Consider the following 22,558-nt stretch of genomic DNA (forward strand, 5'->3'; position numbering starts at 1 on the left):
GTATCATAGTTTGGGCCTGTTTTGCTGAATCTGGGCAGGATGACCCACCATCACTGATGGAATGATGAATTCTGAATTATACCAGCAAATTCTGAAGGAAATTATCAGGACATCTGTCCATGAATTGAATCAAGAGAAAGTGAGTCATGCAGCAAGACAATGATCCTAAACACACGAGTCGTTCTTCCAAAGATTGGTTAAAGAAAAATAAAGTTAATGTTTTGGAACCGCCAAGTCCAAAGTCCTGACCTTAATCCAACAGAAATGTTGTGGAAGAATCTGAAGCAAGCAGTTCATGTGAGGAAACCCACCAAAATCCCAGAGTTGAAGCTGTTCTGTACTGAGGAACGGGATAAAACTCCTCCGAGCCGATGTGCAGGACTGATCAACACTTACCCCAAACGTTTATCTGCAGTTATTACTGCACAAGGAGTCGCACCACATACTGAAATAAAACGTTCACATACTTTTACCACTCACTGTAAATGTAATATTGGATCATCTTCCTCAATAAATAAATAAATACATAAATGACCAAGTCTAATATTGTTCTCTCATTTGTTTAACCGTGTTCTCTTTATCTACTTTTAGATAAATTGTACAAACTTTCAAGCACCACTGTATATAAAAGGAAATGTCCAAATTTCACCATAGGAAGGATTTTCCCAGGCTGACGACACTTGTAGCATTGCCAAGAATCTATAATCGATTGAAAATTGTGCAATAGTGGGACGGCTAAAAGGGGATAGGATGTGTTTCTCATCAGATTTGATCTGATGTTGCTATACTCTGTGCGGCAGGTCATCTGTAAGGATGCGCTGTTTAACGCTGTTATTATGCATCTTGTCCATGGGTAACGAATTAAATGCTCAGTTTGACCCTTTTATATATGATGATGACTGGTAAGTTGGTTTTGTAATATTTTCTCTACAAGAACATTACAACTTTAAGCACAAGGTTGGATTAGACTGCACTGTTAGCCATAATCTTTACATTACAAGTATGTATTAGTGTAAGATAAGGCTTTGTGTGGCGGTGGTGTTTTTTTTTTTTTTTTTTTAAACCAGTCAAAAATGTTCAGTGTACTATGTTTCACTAATTCATTCATGCTTCATCTTTGCATCTATAATGCTATTACAGGCACGGGCATCATCGTTGGAGGTATGTGTCACAGAGTTCATTGTACGAGTGTGCTGTTTATTCAGAATGAACAGAAAACATGCAGAAATTAACACACAAATCCTTTTCTTTTTTCCTCGGCAGACACATTCATCGTCCTTTGTAAGTACCGTGAGCTGCCAATTACTCAAAATGTTTAATATTGTATTAATTCGCAAACTGCGCCAGAAGGGCATTGTCATAATTTTGTAGTTATATCACGGATAATTGCTTTTGGTTGATTTTAAGCACAATTGTTTGTCAGTGAGAGTGTGTTCTCTGTGTTTGCAGAAAGGAGCTGGACTTCGACCTGACACCAAAGTGAGGAAATTCTTGCACTGCACACACATGTGTACACGCAAACTCTGGGGTGGATTTTACAACGTAGATATGTAGAAAATGTAGACAATAATCATACTTTTTTTTAATCCATTTATAGTTATATTTAATGATGAGGAAACACATTAGTTCCTGTTATGACATGTTATGTTACAGCAGCTCTCTTTCTTGAATGATACTTTTATTGCAGAACTCTAGACCTTCACATTTAGATTAAATTACTAATGTGTTGTAGAAGATGATGTACGCTTGCACAAGGCCAAACACAACTGGTCAAGAACAAGACATGGAGGTTTGTTTCTGCAGGTTTGCGCTGGTGACTCCGGCAGTGCTGAGAGTGGAAAATAAAGAAAACATCCTGCTGGAGGCGTTTGGAATTTCTGAGCCCGTCAGTGTTTCTCTCTCCATTTATGATTTTCCAGTAAAGTTAAGGCAACTCTGGCAGGGAACCATCCTTCTCAACTCGGATAATAACTACAGCTTCCTCCAAACCATCGAGGTAAATTAAATTACGTCATAATGACCTACTATTGATTAAGCGCAACTTGCTTGGTCAGAACAGTTAGTTCTCATTAAAATGATGCGTATGTAGTACTTATTGGAATTTATAGTATGACAAGCATCCATACATCATGAAGACATGGCCATCTCTATGCTTTATACAGAGATCACTTATCCCATGCAAATCGTGCAAATCAAATGCATGAAGTCAAGACCGCCATTGTCCACCAAGTCCATGACCAGAATAGGCAAGATTGAGTCAAGACCTTAATGTGGTCTAGACTAAGTCAAGATCGAGTCCAAATGACAGCAAGACTGCAAACTGTCAAATCCTTTTTCAGACCAAGCCTTAATTTTAACTCCAAGACCAATGCTCAAGACCAGAACATGACAAAGTACAAAAGAGAATAAGCCTGAGACATGTCCAAGTCCATCCAGCCATTTTCTGGAACCTATCCCAGGAGACTCGGGGCACTAGGCACAATGCAGGGGACACCCTTGATGGGGTGCCAGAAAAATATCAATTTAGATAGCATGTAAAAGGACTTTGGACAGCGTTTATTACTAGCACGTTTCAGTAACACAGAGCGACCTCACTGAGTGCTTCTGTGGTTTTAGAACAAGCCTATTAATTATATTATATTATTTTAAATCTTCTAACTGATGAAGCTGAACCTTCTGCGCAGATTAATCCGAGCCTCCTTCAGCCAGAAATGAAAGAGACCAAGTATGTCCAGCTAGTTGCCAAATTTGGACACTTCCGTGAGATTAAGCATGTCAGTAAAGTGTCCTTTCTGTCTGGTTACATCTTCATCCAGACTGACAAACCCATCTACAACCCAGGAGACACAGGTAATAATTGAAGCCGTGCTCTGTAATTGTTAAAGTTAAACCCTGTCTCACACTGTCACTCGTTTTCATTGTCCAAGTACACCAAATTTCATGTCATGTCTAGTTGAAATACTTATGACCCAGAAAGAGGAAGGACTTTCCACCTGGTTTAGCTTCGTAACTTTTATTTGTTATATCAATACATAACAGGTTGTTGTCGATTCTGAAGCTCTTTTTTTTCTCTCTTGTACAGTGCGTTGCAGAGCTTTTATTTCTAATGCAGATTTTCAGGCTGTCAATGGCACCATTTCCGTAGAAATCCAGGTAAAGTCTGTTCAGCGGTTCTTTTAAAACCTAATATCTATCCATAGCTCGACAATTAGACTATTAGTGTTAAGCGACGTCTCAACAGTCTGTACGGCTCTACTGGGTCCCTGCTGGGTTTCCACCAAATACCAAACATGTTCAATCAGCAAAATTTCATTCAAACCAGTAACATTGCTGCTTGGTCCATTTACTTTTAGTTTCTTGTCCAAATGCACTTTCAGGGGGGTGTTCATTACACCTACTACTGTGTTTCACATTAAATCTAGGGGGCTTTTCATTCTCTATAATCACCTGACATAACCGTCAGTGATTGCCTACATGAGTCAACAGTCTGGGCAAGAACGAAATCAGCTCCAGCGTCGCTCCTTCATACCATCCTGGGGCTCGTTTTGCTCAGTTCCACATAAATCCAAAAAGAGATTTGTTAGCAGACAATACCCTGACCTATATTCACAAATAACTTGCATATATGAAACATAAAGAGTTTGGAATTCTGTATTATTAGTTCTGAAATTTATAACACACTGAAGCAGTCCAGTTTAAATCATTACAAGATTCAGTGAAACTAGCAATACATAAGTTGTGCTTCAAACTAAATCAGGAGTGACATTTACACAGCGTAAAGCATGTGGTTGGATACTCCATAAGGTTGTAAGGTGTGATGTCAACAATTTAGTCCAAAAATGCTGTTCTGAAACAGGAGTGTGTAGCAAGACCAAGGGCGAGACAAAACCTTTTTTTAAAAATGATGTATTAAAGTTTAATTATAGATTATATTTGATGGGGAAAGTGCCACACATTAAAAAGTGAAAGGTTTGTTTTTTTGCGTAGTCGTGGAGAAATCGGTGCACTGTAGATCCCTGGTCTACCGATTTTGTCCCAGCAGACCCAGGGTAGGCTTTGAACTTGAACTTTTTATTTACTTGGCTCACAATCATAGTGCGCTGGGCCAGTGCCAAAATGAAAGATCGTGGCTTTCCAGCTCGCTCTCAGGTTCTGCTGCACGGAGCAGTCCTCTCATACACACACAGGATGCTCACACACACCGGAGGGAGAAATGGAAGTAAAATACATGCATCAAACTTCACCCTTTCTGCCAGTGAGTAAACATATGCAACAAAAGAAATAATGCCATTACATATAGCATCTTATGAATATAAGCTACCGAACAAAAAACTTCCCAGGTGGACCAATAGAAAAGCCCTATTGACAGTTCAAAGCCAAAGGCATCCGTAGCTGGGAGATGAGAGCAAAAATGGCCGTGTTCTCTAGGTGGGAGGGGTGTTGTACTTTCTGTCCTGTCAATCACAGCTACACTAACCAATCATGGGCATCTGTGAGCTCATGTATGTGTAAGAGGGCAAATAGCACTTTCCAAGAATTCATTCATTTGGAGGGTCAGGGGAGTGGAGATATCTTGAAATCAGTATGCAGTCCCTTATATTTTTAAGTTAGAATACTTTAAATCTTGATTTTAGTGTTTTGAAGCCATAATGTTGCAGCACTAATCCTCTTTCTGCTCTTCCAGAATCCTGATGGAATTACAGTCTATACCACACCTCGGAGCAAAGCCGCAAACGGCATTCACTCCAACACTTACGGACTCTCTGATATCGTCAAGTACGTATAGGAGTTGTTAGATTCGTGTGTGTTTTTTATTTATTTATTTATTTTTTTTTAGAATTTGAAATTACTCAATCTTACACCTTTTTACTATTTTATAGAGAGGGCAAGTGGAAAGTTGTTGCCAAATTTGACCACTGGAAAGAGAACACATATAGTGCAAATTTTGAGGTGAAAAAATATGGTATGTATTTATATTTGTAACTTTTTTTTTTTTTTTAACTAAATTGACATAATTCAAGACTTTAATAAGAGACAAATATTGCATAAATTATATGGTTTTGTTTATAAAAAAATAAAAAGTAAATAAAATAAGATATGCTCAGTGGCTTCTGGATTTTGTGCCTGAAATAGGAGTTAAAATACCACCTTTATTATCAGTTTATTATTACTTTTATTAGTAAAATAATACTATTACTAGTAGTAGTACTAATGTAGTCACATACATTATATGTATTAGGGGCATATGAGGCAACACAATGCAAGGCAATGTATTTCAGGAGTTTGTGTATTGAAACAGCATTCTTAGTATAATTTTGTTGATTCTAGTGCTACCAGCCTTCAATGTTACACTAATACCGAAAAAGACCCACTTCAGTTTGGAAGATGAGGAGTTGGTGGTGGAAGTGTATGCCAGGTCAGATGCCTTCAGCTTGCACTTTATTACCTTGTTTACCGTTTATACACAGAAATTGTTGTGTTCACTCAGTGTTACTCTGTCCGTAATATCATCGCGCTGTATAATCTTTTCTCAGATATGTGTACGGCGAGAAAGTGGAAGGTGTCGCATACGTGGTGTTTGGATTAGACAGAAATGGAGAGAAAGTGCGACTCTCGTCCTTGAAGCAAGTGACAAATGTGAGTGAAATATAAAGATCCTGTCTGTCCTGGCATGACTAAGGGAAGATAAAATGACATGGGCAAGGAAGTTCAAAGCAAGTCCCATCCAGGGTGTGTTCCTGGGATAGGCTCTGGATCTGCCAAACTCTGATCATGATAAAACTCCAACTGAAGATGAATGAATGAATATCAGGTGTTGGTTATTAAAAGATTTTGAAGTGGTAAGAGAGTACCATTGTGTGGTTCCATCGTGAATGAAATAAACAAAATGTCAGAACACTTTTAATACAGATTTTACAACAAACTCTACAAGAGTCCCAAGCAGATGTCGCACTCAAAACTGTTTTTGCTAATGGATCTAGGCTACTCTACCTTCATTCTCTATCTAACTACACTTCTGGTCCTGACTGGTTGCAGCTGGATGGTGGGATCGCCACTCTGACCATAGCCGAGCTTAAGAACGTGTACCCCGATATCAACAGCATAGTGGGCTCGTCCATATACGTCAAAGCTTCCGTCTTGACCAGCTCAGGTAGGACGTCTTTGTTGCAGATCACGATCCTGCATATCATTTTAATGTTGAAAACATAAACAAACAAACAAATCAAGTAGTGTCTAGAATTACTCAAAAGGTCCTTAATTGTAGCTTTAGGTTATACAGAATAGCCACCAAGCTCTAGGGTGAAATTGGCAAACTTATTTCAGGCAGACTTAGCATGAGTTTTTTTGTGATTGATGCAGAGAAAATTGCTTGATTTTAGTGCGATGCAACTTTGTGCTTTTTTTTGCTGAAAACTTGTATTTGCAATGAAAACAAAATTCACAGTGATGTTTGTTGATTAAATGAGACCTTTTAGCTGTACTCATGTTCGACACGTGATTTGAAGAGGGCTTTCACTGAATGCACATTGCGATGTCACATGACATGCCCAAATCTGTGGAAAATCTGCGGTTATTTTGAAAAATTGCAAGCTCCTCTGAATATTTACTTTATTTTGCATTCACTGCTCACAGAAATACAGCTTCTGTTTCTACTTCTGTTGATGTTTTGTAGTTTTGAAGCTTGAGCATTCACGACAGACCAGTGTAAATCTATCAACATTCATGCACCATTGAGCTTGTGGCTGTTTTCTCGTTTAAGATTCTTGATATCTGTATCAGCCCAATGTTAGTGCACTTGACCCCTTTTAAGTGGGTATTGCACCACACGGATGCATAGCATAAAGTTTTACGCATATGTGTCTGCATGATTGCAGGACTTGTGCAGCATCCATTGTGCATGTGCGCAGGAACGAGTCCATTTTATTATTTTCAACAGGTGGAAGTTATGAATATGAATTAAATGCAAACACACTGAATTGTCTGGATGTTTTTAAGGGATCTATATAGTGCTGTACTGGGAACATGTAGAAAGTCTCTGAAGTATGCCTGTTGTTCCTCAGGAAGTGACCTAGTGGATGCAGAGAGGACAGGCATCAAAATCGTCGTGGCACCATACGTGCTCGCAATCAAGGACACGTCAAGGTTTTATAAATCGGGCCTGCCATTTGATGTGACGGTAAAATACATAAATAGTACTGAATAAAAATAAACAGTGAATTAGATTTGTGTTACAAATCCATTTAAATGTTTGCCTTTTGGGTCTCAGGTTACGGTTAGCCACCATGATGGCTCCCCTGCTCCAAATGTTCCTGTTAAAATCACCTTATTGTCCACTCCGATCACAAGCCACAGCGGCACCATCAAAGTGTCACTTAACATGCCTTCTGGCATGCACCCTGTGACATTAACAGTGAGTCAAACACCCACACAAACTGCATTAACGGTAATACCCCTGACCCAAAACATCATTTTTGAAGTTATAGCAATTGTATTTAAAATTTTTATCTCAATTCATACGAATATTAGAAACATGTATAGACCCCAAAGGCTTTAGACATCATGTCATGATCCTCCTGGTGTGTATGGAGTGAGCAGGACAGCCAATAGAGATACCTTTTTCATTTTAAAACAAACATCTTTTGTTTTAGGGGTCCAAGCACGGAACAAACAAAAAAAACAACTCTTATTTATACAGCAATAAATTGAGAGAAAGAGTGCAAAAAGTAAAGTGCACTATTACTAAAGTGTCTTTTTTTTTTTTTAAATAAAGGCTTTGATGAGGTAAATAGATTACATGACTCCATGAATTTATCTCTATTTCTCAGCACAAAGCTACTTAAACTACATATCAAGCATTTATGTAATACATCTAATTTGTACATTAGTCACTGTTTTGTTAAATAAAGTTTATTAATTAAAGAAAAGCAAGTAAATCCTTGAAATTGAATTTGCAATCTTATAATTGATAATTAGCAAAGAACCTTAACCACTAAGCTAGTACATATTAAACAATATTGTGTGTGTTGAATATTGTAATATAAAATAGAACCACCAGTCGAGACATGCCTCCCTATGAGCCAGACGGGATTGTGGTTTGTAAATTGTCTTTGCAGGCAGAGACGGTAATCCCGGATTTGAAGCAGGAACAGCAGACAAAGGCTGACTGGTTCGTGGAGCCGTACTCACCGTTTAATTTTCAGCGGCTGAATCAGCTTCACATCACGTTAGACACAAATACGATGAAGTCTGGAGAGACTTTAAACTTCAAACTGCACTTGAGCACCTTCTCAGAGAAAGAAATCAGCTACCTGAAGCATGTTTCCTACATTGTAAGTCACATGTCAAATGGATGCATTTTAACATGTTATATAACTATGTTTATGTAGTTCTATTTCATTTCTACTGACCGCTTTCAGCACCTGGATGTCCATCACGTGTACATGCAGGTCAAGTGTTTGTATCAACAAAGTCACCTGTGACCTGGGTCACGTGTGCCTATTGCCCCGGTACTAAAGGCACGTTCACCCTGGAAGCGACCGCTTTCCAGTGCATAGTTATCATAGAGGGATCATTCCCCAATATTGTTATTGTTTAATTCTCATAATTGAATCGTTGTGGTAGGACAGGCTACACAACGCACCCTGAAGGGGTGGTGATCAAATCGGGTGATTGTTTTTCGTCCCCGTGATTTAGTTCGTGGATTTCTTTAATTATTTGCAGAGATACGGCAACGTGTATGTATTTCTCTCTTTCGTGTTCAATTACCACCTGGCAAAGTGGTCACATGCAGAAAACCACATGGATAGTAATTACTGCTGGTACCCATGTTTGACATGTATTGATTGCCTGGCCCCTCTGGAGGTAGAGGAGGGCCATGAGAGATGTCTCTCTTTCCTGGGGTTGACCACTTAAGAGAGGGATTGACTGAGATGGCATACATGAATTGTAACTCCATGAGCTTAGCAGCCCATGCAGCCAGGTTGGCCCAGCTAGAGGGCAGGTTAGTCACTCAACCGCATCCTACACAGGCCATGTCTCCCAGCTCTTATAAGTGCCATAAGATTCGCAGGGATCCCCTGGTAAGGGGAAACAGAGAACCTTGGCTTCTGAGTTTGCAGAGATTAAGTCTCTCCTCCTTAATCTGCAACCACCCAGTGCACAGCCTGCTAGTGGTCCCGCTGGAGCTGCACTGCGGTCTCCTCCCAGGGTGCTGCCTCAGTACTGTCACCAGCCTTTGTGACCCAGGAGGAGGATGCACTCACCACTAGGGCCTCGGAAGGCCTAGTTATCAGGGGAGGTTATGACGAGGAGGGGGCAAGTGAGGGCTGACATTCATCTTATCCGAATTAGCAGGGGATGAGCCACAGTACACTGAAGGGCTAGGAGATCAGTCAGGCCTGTGGTAAAAATGGCCTTGGCACATCTGGGGTTAGATGCAGCACCTGTCCAGGTGACTCCTCAGGAAGACCTCTCAGTCCGAAGCTCTCTGTGTACCACCCTCAGCTCCATATATAGAGGTGCTGGGCAGACCCCAGATGTTTCTCTCATTTACTGACAGACTGTAGAGCACTAGTTAATATGCAGGATGCATCCAAATAAGGCATTGACCACATGCCCAATATAGCGCCGGCTGTTGCTGCCTTGTGCTATCACCTGATAAAGCACTTTGGCCTGATGAACGCTGCCCCTGGCCACAGTGCCGGTTGACCAATGACTTCATTGTGAGAAGCTATGACACAGCAGCAGGTATGGGACATATTGGGAATTCCATGTCACACCTTATGCTGGCCCTGTCCCAGACATTGCAGGCTTCGGAGGTTGACCCTTCTGCCCAGAGTGATGCCTCTTTGCTGGCTTTCTACTATATGACCAGGGAGTTGGGGAGGCCAATGTCTTCGTTAATCCTGGCCCGATGCCAAATATGACTGGCCCAGTCTCCACTTTTAGAACCCTGCAGGAGACCTCTCCATGCTCTTCCTGTTATTCCAGGGGAACTGTTCGTACCGGCTGCACAGCAAGCCCTGGAGTGAAGCTTACACAGGTTACACAGGCCAGACAACAGTTTGCTAGTCTGCTAGACAGAGACCCGCTAGACAGAGACCCGCTAGGGCAACAAATATGGCTCAGTACATACCACAGCCAATTACCCAGCCGAGAGCACAACACCCAGAGAGGTTTCGTCAGTCAACCCCCACCCAGTCCCCTTGCTTGGCACAGCGAGGCCAGACTTCAGGCCGTCTCCCCTCCAGGAATTATAAGGGTCGAAGGGGTAGACAATGACTGTACCACTCCCGCAGTCGGGTGCTTCACCAGCCAGCAGCTCGGATGCTGGGAAGCGCTTACGTCAGACCCCTGGGTGTTATCAACCCGGTAACAGGGCTACAACATTCAATTCAGACATCAACTGTCGAGGTACCAGGGAGTCAAAATGACCTTAATCAAGGACCCAAAACAGGCTCTGGCCCTATGCCAGGAGGTCTGGATTCTCCTGAAGAAGGGTGGCATCGAGCAATTAGACAGAGCTTTACAGAACAGTGGATTCTATTCCACTTACTTTATTATTGCAAAGAAAGACGATGGATTTCACCCCATACTGGATTTAAGATCTCTGAACACACACCTCAAGGTTTTCAAGTTCCACATGCTATGTACAGTGGACTTGCTGCAAAGCAGAATGATTGGTTTACATCCATCGACCTGGAAGACGTATATTTTCATGTTCCAATCATGCCCCAGCACAGACCATTCCTCTGTTTCACCTTCGAGGTGAGGGCTTAACAGTTTTGTGTGATCCCATTCGGGATCTCACTGGCACTAAGGGTCTTCACCAGATGTTTAGAAGTGGCACTGTCTCCATTACAGGCCAGGTGAATGCAAATTTTCCCGTACCTGGATGACTGGTTGATCTGTTCCCAGTCAAGCGTAGATGCCCTCAGAGAATCAGCATTGCTGGTCTCCCATGTTACCAAGCTTGGGCTTACAGTGAATTATGGAAAGAGCTCTCTGATGCCCAGTCAGAGAATAGTGTTTATTAGCATCCAGTTGGGCTCTTGGTTGATGATGGCTGCCCCCTCTCAACGGCGAGTCAACAACATCCTCCAACTCATTAGTCGCTTCAGACAAGACAGGGCTCTGGTCCTCAAAGCATTTCTGAGTCTGCTAGGTATGCTCACAGCAGCCTCATCAGTGGTCGCTTTGGGCCTTCTGTCATTACGGCCTCTCCAGATCTGGCTGAATGACCTCGGCTTGCATCCCACTCAACACAGGCACAAGCTGCTTAGAGTCAGCAGTTGCCTAAGGTGCCTGTGCCCATGGAGGAGAAAATCATATTTTACCCAGGTGGTTCCATTAGGAGCCATACCTTCTCACAGAGTAGTAGTGACACAGATGCCTCCCTGGCAGGCTGGGGAGCTGTATGGCAACGCAGGGCAGGCAGAGACCAGTGGAGTCCTTGGCGGTGGGAACAACACCTAAATGTGTTGAAGCTACAAGCAGTGTGGCTCGCCCTCAAAAATTTCCTTCCAGTGCTGGTAGGAAAGCATGTCCTTATAAGAACAGACAACACATCTGTGGTCTACCATATAAACCACCAGGGGAGCACCAGGCCCAAGCAATCCTTGAGGCTGGCCCAACAGCTGTTATTGTGGGCCCATCCTCACCTGTTGAGTCTGAGGGCAATGCACTTACCAGGCACTCAAAACACAGCTGCAGATTTCCTATCCCGGCACAGCCCCCACCCTGGCAAATGGAAGCTGCACCCCGAAGTAGTGCAAGCGATCTGGCACAGATATGGCAGGGCAGAGGTGGACCTTTTCACCTCACTGTCAATGACACACTGTCCCCTTTGGTTTTCGCTGGGGGAACCAACAAGTCCCTTGGGCAAAGATGCACTGACCCATGCATGGCCAAATTGACTACTGTATGATTTCCCTCCACTACCATTGATACAGCCCTCCCTAAGATCCTCGGGGGCAATCATAAGGCACTTCTTGTAGCCCCCAAATGGCCAGGGAGGGTGTGGTTCCCAATATTACACAGATTATTGTAAAGGGAGTATTGGTGCCTCCCTGTGAGGAGGGATCTCCTCTCACAGCTGGAGGGTAGAATCTGGCACCCGAACCCATCCCGGCTGCAACTTTGGCTCTGGCCTCTGAAGGGCCAGTCCCATTACTAAGGCTGTGTGATCCAGCAGTTGTACAGACCATCCACAACTCCTGTGCACCTTCCACCAATGCGTTGTATGCTAACAGATGGAAGCTCTTTTCTGAGTGGTTCTAAGCACAAAATCAGGAACCAACATGCTGTTCCATACCAGTAATCCTCAGCTTTCTCTAGGACTTGGAGGACTTGCTGCCTCGACTATCAAGGTATACATAGCTTCCATCTCAGCCATGCATAATAGAGTAGATGCCGTGACGATTGGGTCCCACACCCTTGTGACCCGCTTCCTTAAAAGGTGCTCAATGACCTCAGAGACCTCCTCGACAAAACCCAGTATACCCTTGGGACTTTCCTCTCGTATTACAGGCGCTGTGTCAGCCATCATTTGAACCTCTAGAGAGGGTTAGAATTGAAGGGGCTGTCTATGAAAACAGCTTTCCTCTTAGCCATGGCATCGGCTAGACGAGTAAGTGAGTTGCACACCTTATCAGTAAGCCGAGAGTGCCTACACTGGACTAACTTTATGGCTGAACCCTTAATTTCTCCCAAAGACCTTTTCTTCGTCTTAAATGAACCAGCCTCACAGTCTGTCAGCTTTTGAGCCCCCAATTCAGGAGGATAAGCAGGGGTCGAGTGCAAGCCTGTTGTGCCCAGTGTGAGCACTAAAATGTTCATTCCAAACGACTGCTGAATTCCGGCAGCCAAATTCACTGTTTGTCTGCCATACGGGGCATAGGCGAGGTCACACTTTGTCCAAGCAGTGTCTATCAAAATGGATTGTAGATGTTATCGTTTATGCCTCTAAGGGCAGGGGTCTCCAGATCCCTCCTCAGGTTTGAAGTCACTCAACCAGGAGTGTGTCTACTTCATGAGTAGCCCTACGAGGGGTCCCTCTTTCAGATATTTGTGCAGCTGCATCATGGGCATCAACCTGCACATTTGCAAGATTTTATAGGGTGAATGTGATCTCGCACAACCCAGTGTCTACAGCCATTTTTCCCCCGGCTTCACAGCCATTGTTAAGGGGCTCGTAGAACTTCCTCGTGACCTTGTTGGTACTACTCATCCAGGTGCTGAAAGCACTGCCTCTGGCAGTCATCTGAAATTCATAGAACCACGGTTACATACGTAACCATCGTTTTCTCTATTTGATATTGTTTTCACTTTGTTTATCCTGTATGCTCTAGGTGCTGAATAAGGGGAGAATAATCCGTGCTGGCAGGGTAAGCATCGTAGGGCATCAAGTGACTAATGTTCCCCTGATGCTGACTTCAGAGATGCTGCCTGCATTCCGTTTCCTGGTGTACTACGTATTGCCGTGGAACCATGGAGTGGAGGTGGTGGCCGATTCCATGTCAGTGGATGTGGAGAGCCATTGTGTGGGATCAGTGAGTCAATTTGCACTTGACGTTTGCTGTTTTCTGTAGTAATGGATGTCCCTTTGACTTGATGAATCTTGTAGCTCAAGGTTGAACCACTGAGAGGTGAGGTGAAGGACTCGTATTCACCAGGCGACAGCTTTAGCTTTCAAGTTAAGGGCGACCCCGGAGCAAAGGTCAGCCTGGTCGCTGTGGACAACGCCATTTTCCTGCTGAGTAAGAACCGCCTGACGCAGAAGAAGGTGAGGTCACAAGCGCATATTGTTTTGAGATGATTATGAATCACTCCATCATGATTAGCCCACTAATCCAGTTGTGTACCACTAGATTTGGGACACGCTGGGACAGGGGGATTTGGGCTGCTCTCCAGGTGGCGGGAAGAACAGCATGGGTGTGTTCCTGGACGCAGGCCTGAACTTTCAGTCCAGCTTCAGTGTAGCAACCGATGAAAGACGAGGTGATTTTGTTGCACTTGATCATTTCTGCCAGGTATAGAAGGGCAGGATTTTTTTTGTCCTCTAGCTGGTGCTGTGACTTCTACAGTGAAGTGAGGTTTGTGTAAAAAAAAAAAAAAAAAATCCTTGCGTTACCCCAAATATAATATGGCATTTTTGTTTAATGTTTTTTTTATGGTAAGTCTTTCATGGTTTTGCTTATGTGAATTTGTGTGAATCTTTTGCTAATTAAATAATGAAGTAGATACACCGTGTTAGAATATTGAACCAATCGGGTATCACTAACAATCCGTGATGATTCGTATCATTTAATTTACCATATGTGGACTTTAAGGACTCATATGTTCTGTACATTTTCTGGTTAGACAAACCGTGTTACTGGAAGTCCAGGAGGAAGCGTTCCGCTGAACAACTGCATCTCCGAGCCCAACTTGGTAAGTAATGGCCTTAATCATATACCAGGACTAGTATATCGATCATTACTGAAACTTCAAGTCTCGTTGTTTAAAAGGCCAAATCATTGAGGTCTGTACAGCAAAAATGGGTAAATGCAGACATCAGAAAGATTAGTATGAAACAAACTAGCCAAAGAAATACGACTTATTTTCCGTTTAGATAGTGAAGTGTATTTTTAGTATTCATGAGTACGCCTTCACATCAATTACATGACTATTCACTACGGAAGATTTCAGACCTTTACCAGCACCACTCTAGTACGCCCATCATTGCACTTTAAAATCACACCATCATCTCTCAGAAATTGTTATTATTCTGCCACAAGACACTTTATTTAGTACTGATCTTGCTTTTTTTTTTTTTTTTGCTTTAAGTAGTCCTGTTCACTGTACTACGACACTGCACCCTGGTCCTGAAGAAACAACATTTCCTTCCGATGCATATGAGCTACATAGAGGAATGAAAACCCACTTGACTTGAAAACTTTACCGTTTAATCCATTTGCTGAGTTCGATTCAGAACAGAATTGATACCTTTGCCATTTCATAAGCTAACACTCAAAAAAAGCAAGAAGCTTTAGCTGAGTGGTGTGTAGGAGGAGGAGGGGCTTAAGATGTACTTGTGGATGCACTTCCATTTGTTGTTGAGAATGGAAAGAGAAACTTTTAGTATGTGTGTACAGAAATAATTATTTGTGTGTGTGTGTGTGCAATTAGAGAAAACCTATTCTGACCAGTTTCTACAGCGATGCTGCTCTGATGGCATGAGGGAGATTCCCATGCCATATTCGTGCCGCCGTCGTGCTCTTTACATCACTGAGAACTGGAGCTGCGTGATAGCTTTTCTCCAGTGTTGCTCAAAGTACAGGGGTGAAGAGCTGGGCATCATCACCCCACCAGAGCCAACCACACCAGAGCCGACCACACCAGAGCCGACCACACCAGTGCCGACCACACCAGTGCCAACCATCACCATTCTACTCAGCCCCCGTGGTGGATACGAGCGAACGCTGCAACTTGAACGGTTTTCATTCAGACGTCCAACAGGCCAAGCGCGTATGGGTTATCTGCTTTCATTTTCACGTTAGAGTATTTTCCCCTAACAACATGTCCTGAAATTATTCCTCCTATACCACGGCAATTTCCCAACTATTTCTTTTTTTTTCTTTATTAATAAACCAGTGTACAATTTATTTGTTTATAGTTGCATTTAAATTTGTGAAACATCGTGTGCTTACTTGCCTAATAGCAACTACTAGAAAAGCACAAAGCAGTCTCTGTCCTGCAGCCTTTCCTAAAGTGTAAATCTTACTTACTTTTACAAGGCACTGACACTGGAGACTCCTTCCATAGATGCTAAACAGGAACTTAAATAAAATGCTAAATCATATCACATCTAACATTTTCTTTGTTAAAGTGATTTTTTTTTTCAAAAATCTGTTTATGTGAATCGTCTGGCGTGCAAGTCCCTGTGCAAGTTGTTATTATAGAAACAATAATGTATTTGAGCACCTGCACTAATATACACCTGTAAGATGCAGGTGCAATACTGTCAGAAAACTAGAGTTCAACAGTGCTGTGGTACAGCCCAATTTATTATCCTTTTTTAAAAAAATTTATTTTTAAACATCCAGTTACCTTTAATTCTGAACTGTGTCCGGTTACATTTCTGTTCTTTCAGGTACACCTCTTTTAGGGGCTTCCAATCCTATGGCCAGTGGTCCTGTTTTTAATGCATCGCCCTCCATCCATTCTGAGCATGTAGTCTTGGCATCAGTGGAATCAGAGAAAACAGGGGAGGAGTACGATGATGAGGATTATGAGCTGGATGACATTTATGTTCGCACTAAGTTTTTCGAATCCTGGCTATGGACTGATGTCAAACTTCCTGGAGCACCCGAGGCAGATGGGTAAGATGGATTTTCTGTATAATTCGTTCTAGTTGTGTACCTTGGAATTTAGAAAGACACTATATTTATTTAATTTCATTTCACTTTTATTGTGCTATGTATTTCTGTTCCACGTGGGCCTGCACTTTGGCACAGATGAGGCATTTCTCCTCAACAGTAATCCTTTGTCTGTTTACTCACATGCATACATACTACCCTGCCTGCTAACTGCCACAAAACCCAAAAATAAATACTACACAAAACCCTTGACCTCTAATCACCCCACACCCAAAGTCCAAATATAACTACGTGTTTAGTTTTGAGGTGCGTACCGGCTCATGCGCAAAACAGGTGCAGCAGATGCACAAGGAAAAAATGAAGCGAGCACGCCATAGTTACGTCTGGGATAGTTTTAGTTTAAATGGCGATAATGTTAATCGCAAACATCGTGGTTGTGTTTTAAAATACAATACAACAACGAGCACCATGATACATCATTTGAAAAGGTGCATCCAGCAGCCTCCGTGACAGGATATGAAACTACACAACCAACAGTAACCTCCGTTTTAGCCCGGGGGGAAAAACTGGAGCTCAAAAGGCAGAAAGAATAACCGAACAACTGTAAAATTACATGTTTCTTATCGGATAAGCAACAAGGTTTTCGAGAGTTGATCGATTTCATTCAGATAGACTACAACATTCTGTCAAGAATGGTTTCTGATACGGATTAGCATATCATCTAACGGGTACGTTTAGCTTCTGAACATGTAATATATAAATAATGAAATGTTTTCCATGTGAAGTACATCAACTTCAAGCAGGACCGCTGAAGTAATAACTAAATGTTGAAGGCCTGTAACACGTTATGGACATTCATGAGTAACAGTATGCTTTTTTTCGTATTCTCCGAGTTTTCCATAATATGCACATTTGGGAAGAAAATAACACTTATAATAACAAAACAACTTATTTTCTCACATGGACGCTCGCAGTATGAATAGGCTCACATGCACTGTTGCCGGAGTGGGCATCTGAGATGACGTTAGTGACGCACTGTATATTATAATCATTATATTTGATTATTAAATAAGTCAGTTTATCAAATGATCATAATCACATAGATTCGTTTTACAGTCCTACTAGCGTACTATTTAGAGTTTAAAAAAAAAAAAAAAACCTTTTCATTTGGGCGAAGAAGCTGGCGTTTTGAGTGGGATTTACACACCCTGACATGCTGGTGACTTTATGCCACCGCAGTAGATGAATCTTTTGGTATTAAGGTTAACGATTAATTGATGATTAATCATCATTTAAATTAATCATGGAACTTTGTGTAAATTGACCCATAATTCAAGAATGTCTTTTTTTTTTTTTTTTTAGATTGGCTGTTTTGCCGGTGACGTCCGTTATCCCTGACAGTATCACTCAGTGGGGGATTTTTGGTGTTAGTGCGTCAACTAAGACAGGTAATATTCTTAAACTCCATTTCCATCTGTAGCTGTCTCTCTCTGCTCTTTGTCCTGTATACGTCAGTCTCTCCTGCATTGTTTAACTAGTGGTCTGACTTTTTTTTGTATTTGTATAAGTAAGGGCCAAATGTATGTACATCAGGAAGTGCAACAAAACACTTCACTTGATGTGGCCACCAAATGAGATCGCATTACATCTGTAGTGAATGTTCAGTTTTCCATTTTGAAATCAGATTTTGCGCTCCTGCAGGTTTCTGTGTAGCCGAGCCGTTCAACATCCGAGCCTGGAAGCGCTTCTTTATCGACCTTCGTCTTCCTCGCACTGCAGCCAGAAATGAGCATGTCGAAGTCAAGGCCGTGCTGCACAACAACTTGAACGAGAACATGAAGGTCACACCTTCAAGTCTCCTCGCGTTTTACTGCATCTCTTTATGCAACATGGTTGATTTCTATTAACAGACGACATTTAGGGTTATAGTTACGTTACCACCAACACAGAGGATTTTTAAAGACTATTTCATCATAGAAGTTAATGTCATCACCTCTCAGATTGGTTCATATATTTTTAGAGTATACTTGGCTTTTGTATCAGACTGAACTACCAAACCTTATATTTGTCATGTTTTGAATGTTACCATTGTGTTGTGTGTATGCGGTCTATGTATGTGTATGCATATAGGTGTTGGTGATCCTGGCAAAGACGGAGGACATTTGCAGTGTGGCGTTTACTGAGGATCATAAGCAGGAGGTGTTTGTGCGAGCTCGTTCCTCTGTGCTCATCCTCTATACTGTAATCCCGCTCCGAGCAGGAGAGCTCCCCCTGCAGGTCACTGCGGTGTCACATAGCTTCATTGGACAGGATGCGATCCGCAAAAACCTCCGTGTTGTGGTAAAGCTTGATATGGAAATTTTATTACGCGGATTAGCCTGTATTTGAGAAATAGTATTGATTTGTAGTCAGTATTATGTGTTAGTTGTTGAAATGCACAAAATGTCTTGTATCTCCCCATTTATACAGTGAGGGAAAAAAGTATTTGAGCCCCTGCTGATTTTGTACGTTTGCCCACTGACAAAGAAATGATCAGTCTATAATTTTAATGGTAGATTTATCTGAACAGTGAGAGACAGAATAACAAGAAAATCCAGAAAAACGCATGTCAAAAATGTTATAAATTGATTTGCATTTTAAGGAGGGAAATAAGTATTTGATCCCTCTGCAAAACATGACTTAGTACTTGGTGGCAAAACCCTTGTTGGCAATCACAGAGGTCAGACGTTTCTTGTAGTTGGCCACCAGGTTTGCACACATCTCAGGAGGGATTTTGTCCCACTCCTCTTTGCAGATCTTCTCAAAGTCATTAAGGTTTCGAGGCTGACGTTTGGCAACTCGAACCTTCAGCTCCCTCCACAGATTTTCTATGGGATTAAGGTCTGGAGACTGCCTAGGTCACTCCAGGACCTTAATGTGCTTCTTCTTGAGCCACTCCTTTGTTGCCTTGGCCGTGTGTTTTGGGTCATTGTCATGCTGGAATACCCATCCACGACTCATTTTCAATGCCCTGTCTGAGGGAAGGAAGTTCTCACCCAAGATTTGACGGTACATGGCCCCATCCATCGTCCCTTTGATGCCGTGAAGTTGTCCTGTCCCCTAAGCAGAAAAACACCCCCAAAGCATAATGTTTCCACCTCCATGTTTGACGATGGGGATGATGTTCTTGGGGTCATAGGCAGCATTCCTCCTCCTCCAAACACGGCGAGTTGAGTTGAAGCCAAAGAGCTCCATTTTGGTCTCATCTGACGACAACACTTTCACCCAGTTGTCCTCTGAATCATTCAGATGTTCATTGGCAAACTTCAGACGAGCATATATATGTGCTTTCTTGAGCAGCGGACCTTGCGCGCGCTGCAGGATTTCAGTCCTTCACGGCGTAGTGTGTTACCAATTATTTTCTTGGTGACTATGGTCCCAGCTGCCTTGAGATCATTGACAAGATCCTCCCATGTAGTTCTGGGCTGATTCCTCACTGTTCTCATGATCGTTGCAACTCCACGAGGTGAGATCTTGCATGGAGCCCCAGGCCGAGGAAGATTGACAGTTGTTTTGTGTTTCTTCCATTTGCGAATAATCGCACCAACTGTTGTCACCTTCTCACCAAGCTGCTTGGCAATGGTCTTGTAGCCCATTCCAGACTTGTGTAGGTCTACGATCTTGTCCCTGACATCCTTGGAGAGCTCTTTGGTCTTGGCCATGGTGGAGAGTTTGTAATCTGATTGATTGATTGCTTCTGTGGACAGGTGTCTTTTATACAGGTAACAAGCTGAGATTAGGAGCACTCTCTTTAAGAGTGTGCTCCTAATCTCAGCTCGTTACCTGTATAAAAGACACCTGGGAGCCAGAAATCTTTCTGATTGAGAGGGGGTCAAATACTTATTTCCCTCATTAAAATGCAAATCAATTTATAAAATTTTTGACATGCGTTTTTCTGGATTTTCTTGTTGTTATTCTGTCTCTCACTGTTCAAATAAATCTACCATTAAAATTATAGACTGATCATTTCTTTGTCAGTGGGCAAACGTACAAAATCAGCAGGGAATCAGATACTTTTTTCCCTCACTGTATGTATACACCGATCAGCCATAACATTAAAACCACTGACAGGTGAAGTGAATGATATTGATTATTTCGTTACAATGGCACCTGTCAAGGGGTGGGATGTATTAGGAAGCAAGTGAAGTTCAGTCATTTCTCAAAGTTGATGTGTTGGAAGCAGGAAAAATGGGCACGCGTAAGGATCTGCCTGACTTTGACATGGGCCAAATTGTGATGGCTAGACAACTGGGTCAAAGCATTTCTAAAACAACAGGTCTTGTGGGGAGTTCCAGTGATTACTACCTACCAAAATGGTCCAAGGAACATGGGTGCCCAAGGCCTGCTGATGCATGTGGGGAGTGAAGGCTATCCCATCTGGTCTAATCTCACAGAAGAGCTACTCTAGCACACACTGCTGAAAAAGTTCATGTTGGCTATGATAGGTTTCAGAACACACAGTGCATGACAGCTTGCTGCATATGTGCCTGTGTAGCCACAGACAAGTCTATGCTGTAGGGATGTCATGATACCAAAAATCTAGTACCCATACCACCAAAAGTACACAATACTCGATACCAAAGTCGATACCACAATGTGGTTTAAAATTCTTTTTTAAAAATTTCTAAATAAAATTAAAAACTCCTGGAGGACATCCTCCTCTGGCTGATACTGGCAAAAAGAGTGAGAGACAGAGAGAGAGGGGGATATTTTATTTATCAAACACTGTCTGACAATGACTAATAAGTGCTAAGGTGCACGCACACCCCTTAAACTCTGAATGCAAGCATTAGTTTAAATTCACTGATATGGTGGCAGGATAAAAAGATTTATTAAATGCATGAACATTTTGAATAATTGTTAGTGACATTAGGCTACATTTAGCTGACAGGACACGGGCTGAATGGCGATGCATGGTGGTCCATTAGGAGGTAGTTTATAACAGTGCCGTGCATTAGCGTCGTTAACAAAAAACTGGCAAACGATACATAGAGCATAACATTAGCTGGTTTCATGGCCACAATGCCAGCTGTCTCAAACAAACATAATATAGGGACAGTCTTTCAGGTGCTTCGCCAAATTCCAGGTGTTTCCTCGCTTTGTTTGAAATGAACGATAGCATCGGTTACACACCAGAAACCGATACTAGCTTTCCTCTCTTTTCCTCTCAACGAGTCAAGCAGAGCTAAACTTGTTAAGCTAAGCTAATCTTCTGTAGTTTTTCCCATGTGCTTGTATGTGTTCTTTTTCTTTACCACTTGTGAACCGACTAAAACACTTGCGCGTATTTTATGCAACCTCGGTATCTTTATTACAACGGTACTCACCCTACAGCAGAAAACCAAGTACCGTCACGTTTTAAGAATGTTGGTCTCGTGACATCCCTACTATGCTGACCCCCGTCCACCACTGAAAGCACCTACAATGGGCACCTGAGCATCAGAACTGGACCATGGAGCAAAAGAAGGTGGTCTGATGAATCACTATGGGAAGAAGGCAAGCCAGCAGAGGCAGTGTGATGCTCTGGGCAATGTTCCACTGGAAAAACTTGGGTCCAGGTATTCATGTAGATGTTCCTTGACACGTACCACCTACCTAAAAATTGTTGCAGATCAAGTACGCTTCATGGCAACGGTATTCTCTAATGGCAGTGGCCTCTTTCAGCAGTATAATGCACCCTGCCAAACTGAAAAATTGGTCAGGAATGGTTTGAGGAACATGACCAAGAGTTCAAGGTGTTGATTTAGCCTCCAAATTGCCAGATCTCAATCCAATCGAGCATCAGTGGGATGTGCTGGACAAACAGGGCCCATCGATGGAGACCACGCCTTGCAACATACAGAACGTACGTGTCTTGGTGCCAGATACCACAGCATGCCGTCAGAGGTCATGTGGAGTACATGCCTTGATGCGTCAGAGCTGTTTTGGCGGCACAAGGAGGACAATATATTTTATGCATTTTAATACCGGGAATTTAAGACAATCAGCTATTCTATTTCAGTTTTAATTAACATATTCTTGCGTAACTGCTTTTGCTTCATTAGAATGTAAGCATATATATGTTGTCTTAGCTGTGCTTGGTATCTCTCTGCAGGTGGAGGGCATTCAGAAGATGGATGTGAGGAGCTTTGTGTTGAATCCTGCTGATAAAGGAGACAGCG

The 22,558-nt window shown here is 42.3% G+C and overlaps 1 protein-coding gene across 1 annotated transcript in view; it reads left to right on the forward strand.

Annotated features, from left to right (window-relative positions):
* Positions 1 to 760: 760 nt before the first annotated feature.
* c3b.2 (complement component c3b, tandem duplicate 2) overlaps positions 761 to 22,558 on the forward strand; it is a 29,134-nt gene continuing 7,336 nt past the window's right edge. The window contains exons 1-25 of the mRNA XM_017458845.3: positions 761 to 902; positions 1,141 to 1,161; positions 1,264 to 1,281; positions 1,450 to 1,479; positions 1,804 to 1,996; positions 2,685 to 2,850; positions 3,083 to 3,153; positions 4,685 to 4,776; positions 4,881 to 4,963; positions 5,329 to 5,416; positions 5,535 to 5,637; positions 6,037 to 6,151; positions 7,062 to 7,177; positions 7,268 to 7,411; positions 8,115 to 8,330; positions 13,350 to 13,550; positions 13,625 to 13,783; positions 13,869 to 13,998; positions 14,362 to 14,430; positions 15,169 to 15,507; positions 16,133 to 16,361; positions 17,721 to 17,806; positions 18,060 to 18,199; positions 18,489 to 18,698; positions 22,492 to 22,558. Coding sequence (XP_017314334.1) covers positions 814 to 902; positions 1,141 to 1,161; positions 1,264 to 1,281; positions 1,450 to 1,479; positions 1,804 to 1,996; positions 2,685 to 2,850; positions 3,083 to 3,153; positions 4,685 to 4,776; positions 4,881 to 4,963; positions 5,329 to 5,416; positions 5,535 to 5,637; positions 6,037 to 6,151; positions 7,062 to 7,177; positions 7,268 to 7,411; positions 8,115 to 8,330; positions 13,350 to 13,550; positions 13,625 to 13,783; positions 13,869 to 13,998; positions 14,362 to 14,430; positions 15,169 to 15,507; positions 16,133 to 16,361; positions 17,721 to 17,806; positions 18,060 to 18,199; positions 18,489 to 18,698; positions 22,492 to 22,558 — 3,175 coding nt within the window. The 5' untranslated portion in view covers positions 761 to 813. The remainder of the gene's footprint in view (positions 903 to 1,140; positions 1,162 to 1,263; positions 1,282 to 1,449; positions 1,480 to 1,803; positions 1,997 to 2,684; positions 2,851 to 3,082; positions 3,154 to 4,684; positions 4,777 to 4,880; positions 4,964 to 5,328; positions 5,417 to 5,534; positions 5,638 to 6,036; positions 6,152 to 7,061; positions 7,178 to 7,267; positions 7,412 to 8,114; positions 8,331 to 13,349; positions 13,551 to 13,624; positions 13,784 to 13,868; positions 13,999 to 14,361; positions 14,431 to 15,168; positions 15,508 to 16,132; positions 16,362 to 17,720; positions 17,807 to 18,059; positions 18,200 to 18,488; positions 18,699 to 22,491) is intronic.

Source organism: Ictalurus punctatus, chromosome 27 (assembly GCF_001660625.3).
Source record: "Ictalurus punctatus breed USDA103 chromosome 27, Coco_2.0, whole genome shotgun sequence".
NCBI classification, from domain to species: domain Eukaryota; kingdom Metazoa; phylum Chordata; class Actinopteri; order Siluriformes; family Ictaluridae; genus Ictalurus; species Ictalurus punctatus.